Source organism: Rhinichthys klamathensis, unplaced genomic scaffold, assembly GCF_029890125.1.
Source record: "Rhinichthys klamathensis goyatoka isolate OS25496 unplaced genomic scaffold, OSU_Roscu_1.1 h1tg000631l_1, whole genome shotgun sequence".
NCBI classification, from domain to species: Eukaryota; Metazoa; Chordata; class Actinopteri; order Cypriniformes; family Leuciscidae; genus Rhinichthys; species Rhinichthys klamathensis.
The window spans coordinates 493209-502250 of NW_026607078.1; the positions used below are offsets into that span (position 1 = coordinate 493209).

Genomic DNA, 9042 nt, shown 5'->3' on the forward strand with positions numbered 1-9042 from the left:
CATGCGTTGGTGATCAGTTTTCTCAGGGGAGCTAGGAGATTGTGTCCGTCACGGCCGCCTTCTGTGCCGCCGTGGGATTTAGCCCTGGTGTTGAGGGCTCTGTCTCTTCCACCGTTTGAACCACTGCCTTCAATTGCGGTCAAGGAGCTTTCCCTGAAAACTGCTTTGCTTCTCGCTCTCGCTTCAGCGAAACGTGTGGGGGACCTGCAAGCTTTCTCGGTTCACGAGGACTGCATTCGTTTTGGACCGGGAGATTGTAATGTCACTCTTTGGCCAAGACAGGGTTACGTTCCGAAGTCACTCAATACTCCGTTCAAAGCGCAGGTTGTTTTACTACCTGCGTCGTCTTCTGAATCGTCGCCTGATACTGACGCTCAGAACGCTGTTTGCCCAGTCAGGGCTTTACGGATGTATATGACTCGCTCAGCCGCTTTTCGCCAGTCGGATCAGCTATTTGTGTGCTTTGGCGGTTGTAACAAGGGACGTGGAGTTTCAAAACAGAGACTCGCTCACTGGATTGTGGACGCTATCACTTTGGCTTATGATTGCCAGGGGGTGGTCTGTCCCCTCAACATTAAAGCTCATTCGACGAGGGCGATCGCCTCTTCGTGGGCCTGGTCCAGAGGTATGTCTATAAGGGACTTGTGTTTTGCTGCTGGCTGGTCTTCTTAGAATACTTTCGCCAGATTTTATAAGTTGGATGTACCTTCTGTCACATCTCAAGTGCTTTCGGTGAGTTGAGCTTTCAGGTTGTGCATGAATTCTGGATTTTATGTGTTGTGCTTATGCAACTGTCGCCGCTTTGCTGCTGACTTGTATTATACTTGCTATTATGTTGTGTTGTTCTGCCCTGAATGATTCAGTGCAAGGCTTCCCTCTATATCATTTGCTTGGGATATGCAAATTTTGACAAGGTTTAGAAAGCGCGCTATTGGCTCGCTTCGCCCTATCAGAAGCTTGTATTTCTAGTAGCACAGCTATTGGATGTAGGTTCTGTCATTCTCGAGTGGGTGGGTCACTGCTCCACGGCGGGATTTGACACAGTTCCCATACTACGTCATCGACGTAAATGTCGAAGTGACCGCCTTGAAAGGGAACGTCTCCGGTTACTTTCGTAACCTCGGTTCCCTGAAAGGCAGGGAACGAGACATTTACGTCGAACGCCGTGTCGCTTGTTCATTCGAGCGTTCAGTCGTGATTCTGATGCAATTGACGAAGTGTACGCAATTTATACTGCCAGCGCTTGTCAGTATTTGCATATTTTGCGTCACTTGGCCAGCTGTCTCCAGCTGGCGTTTGCCCATAAAATTTCAGCAGAAGTGAAGAAGGGGAGGAGTTCCCATACTACGTCATCGACGTAAATGTCTCGTTCCCTGCCTTTCAGGGAACCGAGGTTACGAAAGTAACCGGAGACGTTCTTCTCCCTCGCTGTGTTATGGCTTTGCTATGTGGGGATAAATGTGCTTACGTTCGTGAGACAGCTGATTAGTACTCTTGTCATTGACCGTAAAACAGTATGTTACAGGAATCACCAACCCGTCGATCGCGGTCGAGAAGTCGATCTTGGAAGCATTTAAAGTCGATCGCGAAGAGTTTTCAAAATGAGAGAAAAAAGCCTATTGTGTGTAGTAAGTGGTGTCTAGGGGATGCGGAGGCACGCGCGCTGTTACAATCATGTCATTTTTGCCGCGCGCACCTTTGGGCTCATATCTTGCGGAAGCGTCGAGTTTAAACAAGGCTTTACGCTTTAACCAGCTCAGCCACAGTAACAGCTCATATTTAGCCAGCTAAACTTTTACTACCCTGTTAGAAAACATATATACCGGTAGTTGCATAGTTTCATGTGGTTCGATCTCCCTCGCTGTATTATGGGTTTGCTATGTGGGGAGAAATGTGCTGGTTACGTTTGTGAGACAATCAGCTGATTACTATTAGGGCTGGGTATCGATTCAGATGTTCAAATTCGATTCGATTTCGATTCGCAAGGTCTCGATTCGACTTCGATTCTCGATTCGATTTTCGATTCTCGATTCGATTTCGATTCTCGATTCGATTTTCGATTCCTGATTCGATTCTCGATTCGACTATAATAAATATAGATGTAATACAAATCCTATATTTATAAAAAAGAACAGTGGACATAAGTTTACAAGTGGTTAACAAAGAAATTAAGAGCCACAAACCTGTATATAAAACCCTTTTTTATTTACACTATACACTAAATGCATACAATGAATAGACAGGATTTTGATGCAAGATGCCAAATTGATGCTGAAAATTGGACAAGTCAGAACAGTCGCATGCCTTTGATCAAACACGATAGGTTATTTTATGTTTAAGATAGATAGATAAATAAATATCAGTTATCATTTTTAAGAAAAATTTTTTTTTACATTGATCTCACCTAAATGTTTGTTTTTACAATGGGGTAATTTTTTGTTAAGAGTTTATGCAACACATGGAAGCTTGATTTCAATATTTGAATTAAATTGAAAAAAGTAGCACAAATAAATACAATAGAATAAAGACACAAATAAAGAGACATAAAAAGAAAAGTTTTCTTTTTATGAAAAGGTCAGAAATACTACAGAAACTGAATAAAGTAATCCAATGTAAAATAACACTGGATAGTCTTTTAGTCCTGACTGAATTAAATACATAGGCTGTTAATTCTGATTCCTTACAATTAATGCTATATTTTGTTGTTTTGACAACAAAATGAATGACAGACACATATGGCTGCGTTCACTTTAAGAGCTAGTGCACGGATCCATTACTGTTTCATTATACTGTCTGTCAGACGCGTTTTATGCTTATTTAAGACATAACCGACTGTCTTTACGAGGTTACTCACCAAGACCAGAGTTTTGACATAATTTTGCATGTTTTTAACTGATAAAGCGATATAATCCACGAAAAAGAACTTGTGTTACTGGCGAGCTGTTTGTGAGGCGGATTTAGGATTTACTGTATGTGCACGCAGTGAAAACATCTCTGAGAGCGCGCGAGCACTGAATAGTTTAAAAATGCTTAAATGTTTAAACTGGTAAAACTTAAAAAGACGTGAAAATGATAAACGTTAGTTACGATGCAATGCTGGCCCGATTGTGCAAGTGAATATTCCGTCATGTCCCGACTCCTAAACACGAGTGTGTATCGACGCCTGCAGCGCTTGACGCTTGCCTTGTGTCTTGACACAAGACGCAGCACTGAGAAGCCCTGAATATGGAAAAAATCGATTCGTGGCCATTGAGAATCGATTTTGAATCGACCACCTTTTTAAAAACGATTAATCGAAAAATCTATTTTTTCCCCCAGCCCTAATTACTATTATTATATTATATATTAAGACCCTTGATCCTCACCTGACGGCTTGTAAACTTTATCCATGATGTGGTTTATAATGGACTGTGGTACAGAAACAGTGACAATGTTACACACTCTTGGCTTACTCTGGCTATTCTCTGCTGTCTCCAGACGACAATATGTTTGTCCCGTTTTAGCCACCGTAGCTTCTTCGGAAGGGAGGGGTAAGCGGTGGGCTGAGCCCTTAGTGCAAACTCACAACCGAACCGCTAGATGTCGCTAAAAATCACACACTACACCTTTAAATTCAATTAATGATTATCTTAAAGTGGGTTCTCCCTTAAAAGAAAATCCCTGTTAATGCTATCCTATTAAATGACTATATGTGTCAACTCGTCATTTTGCATGTCAAATTAAGTTGAAATTAAATCTCACTGTGTAATAAGTAACCTTTATCTTTAATCTGGAACAATGGGATTTTTCGCTTCTATTAACATGACTTCTAGGAATACTGTGTGAACTTACTTGTGGCATCAAATGTTTGAAGTTACAGAAAAAAAACATCAATGGTTTCCCTCAGTTCTAATCTACATTAATAAAATATGTACATGCTGCTGCTATTCTGGCACAATATAATGGAGTTTCAAAGCATTTCAAGCTTGATTGCAGATGAAAGAAACTGCAAGCATCATTATGATCTGTAGTGATGTTCACACTGCAGTAAAGGAAACATTTATGTCAGCCAGTGGCCCAAAAATAAAAAAATAGTTTCATAATTGACCTTCCACCTTGTGTCTTTCTCTGAGATCTTTCATTAAATTGCCTCCTGTCCATTAGATGGAGCCAGTGCTCCTGATTGATTACTATTTATCTGTTTAACTCACTGAGTAGGGAAAAGAGGAACAGCTGTGAGTTCCTGTGAGATCAGAAAAGTTTGCTGACAGAGCTGTCATTTGTGTCACATTTTACACCAAACAACTAGTTTATAAAATATATGATTGACCATCTGTTACCATCATTGAATTGTTCATCTTGATTGAACTGTGACAATATGGCTGCCACCTCACCCATTTCTGTCACAGATTCTGTCTGCTATCTTTGCACTTCTTTAAAAGACTCTGTTGTTCTAAGATGTTGCCACAGTTTGTGCAAAAACTGTCTACAAAGCTACTGGGAGCTCAACAAGTCCCTGGAGTGTCCTGTTTGTTTGAGGGAAACGCACTGTTCTGTTCTTCTACATCATTTAAGTATTTCTCGCTTTTCCTCAGAGGATGAATCCTCTCAAGACAGTGACTTCAAACCACTCCATGTGGGGGATGTTGAAAGTGAAATGGTAAGTGAGCTGCACTTTTACTAAAAAGAAACTGCACTTTTAACTTTGATCTTGAAATATAACTTTGGCTAAAAGGATCTGCTCTAATCCAGAAAAAGATTTTAGGGACTGTCTTATGAAAACAGCTAAGTAGGAGAACAAAACTAAACTATTTTAATAAAATAAAATTCATCTGATTTAAATATTGTATCAGTATGTTTGCATTTTATGGAATAAATAGTTGTAGTAGAAGAGTATTTTTTTTTTTACCTACTAGATTGCTACCGTTTATTAAAAATGTGTAGAAAGTATACTAAGTCAGTTAAAGCTCTTTCCAGACTAAGTCAGAGATGGGAATAAAATTTTCCACTTCCGACCTCAAAGCCTTCCAGTCATTCTGCAACACAGACATCTCATAGTTTCCCTGCCTCCCCTTGAAAATGACCAGTGGAATTGGTAATTGGCAATTGATTTAGTAGCTGCCATATTATAAATGAAGTCAAATTATGCTTTTCTCTGAAGTTGGGGCTGATCAATCTGTCGGATGTCTGTACCAGTGGTTATTTTCAAGTAGGAGATGTCTGTTTTGCATATTTATTACTGTATGAGTCATCTCTGACACTGATCTGATTGATCTGAATGCATACTTTGAATACAGTGTAAGTTGCTTTGGATAAAAGAGTTTGCCAAATGCATAAATGTAAATGTCTATGCTAACACTTATAGCAGTCAGTGAAGAAGGAGCTATCAGATATAATGAGCACAATGGCCAGCATCAAGACAGAAGACGACATTAGTACCATGGTCCAGATGTTGATGGAGGTCAAACATGAACCGACTGAAAAAGACATATCAGCAAACATAGAAGAAAACCGTATACATGGACATACAACTTTGGACATTGCCTTTGTGAAGGTAAGGTGTCAAATGCATCCGCATATGTCATCCTAGCTAAGAACAACTTTTCTAAACTTGTTTTGTTTTTGTTTTTTTTAAAGAAGGAGCAGTCCAATAAAACCAGGTGAGTGTCCCATCTTCTCATGAAATTGACCCTTCGCTAAGCCCCGCCCTCCTTAGTTACTGTTGCTATGCCTGTCAAGCTTTCGCGGCTGCCACGTCTATTACAGTGTGAATGCACCGGTGTCAGACATTCCCAAGGAGATATTTAGTCATTTTTGGCGAACAAGTGAAATACCTGAGAGAGCAAGACAAAAGGGACAGCAGTATGCATTCGAGGGATATATCCACGACATAATATGCAACCGATTAGAGAATAATTTCATCAAAATTGAAGCTAAAGCCTATAACGTTAGGTCCCAGCGCAAGCAGCAGCCGCCTCCTTAGCAGACCATTCAAATGGGAAACACAAATTGAACAGCTATGTTCATGCACAGCAGAGTAAGTGAAATGTGAAGATAATATAATAATTACAAATCAAATAGTTTATCCATCAATCTAACACCGGGAGAGCCGCGATCGGATTGGGGTAAAGTTACAGGGGTAAAGTTACAGGGGTAACGTTAGTAGGCCGTCGATTAACAAAATGCTGAAATATATTTTAAAGTATGTCAGTGAGCCTCCGTCTTGCCTTTAATCGTCTTATTTTACGTTCAAATATATGCATTATGAACAAAGAACCGCCATTATTTCCAAGCAATAGGCGTTTTTTTTTTTTTTTTTATCCTGTCGACATTTAGTTGTGAATGGGTCTCCAGCTCCACACTGCTTGATCCACGCCCGGGATTTCTCCCCTTTGGCTTTTAGGTTTCGGGAAGAGAAAAAATGCCACCCCACCGTCCAAACTTTTAGAATACCGGGTATCAGATTTGCACAATCCATACGCACAACGCGTCGGCATGTTTCCCTCGCTCGAAAGCTTGACAGACCTCCCGCGCCTAGTTACGGTTGCTAAGCCACGATTGGCCAGTGGCGGTTTTCGGGCGTGGCTTAGCGAAGGGTCAATTGCAAAGATCTCTCGTTAGTACATAAATGCTTTGAAATAAGCATTAATATCTTGCATAGTCAACTTCCTTTGCTTCTCTTAAAAGCCTTTGATTTATATATAATTTACTTCTAGTGATGAGGAAATACATACAGACATGATACTACATAACACAGCTCCTGCACCCAGTTCCATCTTAATGGAACCCAATGACTCAAGAGAGAATCCTAACCCGCCACCACCCACAATTACTTGTGGATCATTAAGGTCTAACCTTTGTCCAAAATGCGGCAAGAGCTTCAAAAGAAAAGCAGACCTCAAAGCCCATGAGAAGGTCCACTCCTTGAAGAAGTCACACCAGTGCTCCACTTGCAGAAAGTGTTATGTCGATAAACATGAGCTTTCCTTGCACATGCGGCTACACACCGGCGAGAAGGTGTTGGACTGCCCTTATTGCAAGAAAAAGTTTGTCAGGGAGAGTGGATTGAAGTCCCACTTGAGGAGCCACACGGGGGAGAAGCCATTCTCTTGTTCACAATGTGGGAAAAGCTTTTCTCGAAGAAGTACGCTAAATACTCACCTGCGTTTGCACCTAGGCACCCTGCCCCACCAGTGCGATCATTGTGGGAAGCTTTTCAACACTGCGGCAGCTATGAGAGTCCACAGGGCAACCCATACCGGAGAGAGGCCCTTTCCATGCCCGCAATGTGACAAGAAGTTCATCAATAAAGTTGAACTGGATGTACACCTACATATCCATGCAGGGAACAGACCGTTCAGCTGTTCAGTATGTGGGAAGAGTTTCTTGAGGAAGCAAGAACTCAACACTCATCAGACCATTCACCAAGACAACCGCCCCTTTCATTGCATACACTGCGAGAGCAGCTTCAAAAGGATGAGCCACCTCACATCGCACATGAAGATCCATTTCTCCGACACCCCTTACAAATGCAAACACTGCGGCAAGCCCTTCAAACATCCCAACAGCCTCAAAATGCATGAGCGTCTTCACACCGGAGAAAAACCCTACAGTTGTGAATGCTGCGGGAAAAAGTTCCCTTCTTCAGGAGAGCGCTCAAGACACATGGCCGTACATTCTGAGGAGAAATCGTACAAGTGCCCGAAGTGTGACAAGAGCTTTCGCTTCAGGAGTAGTATGAGGTCCCACCAGGTCACACACACTGGAGAAAGACCTTTCCAGTGCAAGAAGTGCGGTCAGAGCTTCGCTAGGCGTGCAAATCTCAAAAGTCATAAGGTGGTGCACACCGACGAAAGACAATACAGCTGTTCTCAGTGCGGTCTGGCCTTCAAGTCCACCTCTACTCTCAGGAGCCACCTGATAATCCATTCCAGCAAGTCCCTGTTAAACTGCACCACCTGTGGCAAAACCTTCACTCGCCAAGACACCTTCAAAAGGCATCAAGACGTTCATGCGGGGATCAAAGTCCACAAGTGCTCAGAGTGTGGAAAATGCCTGAGTTCAGCAAGTTGCCTGAAGCTGCACATGCAGGGTCACTCGGGGAACAAGAAAATGTACAACTGCGACGAATGCGAGAAGAGCTTCAGTTCCACGTCCTATCTGCAAAAACACCGGCAGATCGCACACACCGACGAGAAGCCGTATGTTTGCTTTGAGTGCGGGGAGAGCTTTAACACAGACGGGAAGCTAGTTACTCACCAACTACAGCATTCAGGACAGATGGAGCATGTTTGCTCCCATTGTGGGAAGACGTTTGCACGGAAAGAGACTCTAAGACGACATGAGAAGATGCACTCTGAAGTGAGGCCTCACCAGTGCTCGGAGTGTGGGAAAGGATTTACAAGGAGCGATCAACTAAAACAACATCGGAGAACACATTCAGAGACTAATTAGATGGATGTAATATTTTCATTTTGAGTTCTACTAAATTTCATTAAATGTTAGTGAAAGGAGTTGCTACTAAATTGATGTAGCCTGGTAATATGCACAGGATTGGTTTGATTAACATTTTCTTTTGCTATTGAATCATATTTTGTCCATGCATTTTTGGACCCCACTTGAGTTTATTTGAATGGCACTTTGTACTAGTGGCACTAGATGGCAGTCTGTGCTTTGAGACAGAATTGTGGTACTTAAAAGGTTGCTGAAAACCCAAAGTCGCAAAACCTTCTATAAAATCGTGAAAAATAGAGGCACTTCAATGTTAAAGTAAAAGATAGGAGGAAATATGTTATTTTGTGCTTTTTGTTTTGTTTGTGTTCTGTCATTAAAGAAAATGATGTACTGATGTGATGGGATTTTTATAAAAAACTAAAAGATCTCAAAAAGTTCCCTTTTAAAACAGCACCTCATGTGTTTGGTTTGCCACGTTCCTTTTCCATATGAGTCTGGTAAATCAGTAATGGCAGTTAAAAATGTAACAACAGTCCATGTGTCTAAAAATGAAATTGGATTTTGATGCAAATGGCACAGTTTCAGCAATATCAGCCAGAGGCGAGGACT

At 41.6% G+C, this 9042-nt stretch overlaps 1 protein-coding gene across 1 annotated transcript; it reads left to right on the top strand.

The window, feature by feature from the left end:
* The first annotated feature begins 4559 nt into the window (after window positions 1-4559).
* si:ch211-119o8.6 (uncharacterized protein LOC556659 homolog) lies at window positions 4560-8784 on the top strand. The gene is made up of 4 exons (XM_056241168.1): window positions 4560-4639; window positions 5345-5533; window positions 5617-5639; window positions 6696-8784. Exons 1-4 carry the CDS (start codon window positions 4637-4639, stop codon window positions 8431-8433), a joined length of 1953 nt encoding a protein of 650 aa, XP_056097143.1. The 5' UTR covers window positions 4560-4636; the 3' UTR covers window positions 8434-8784.
* The last annotated feature ends 258 nt before the right edge of the window (window positions 8785-9042 follow it).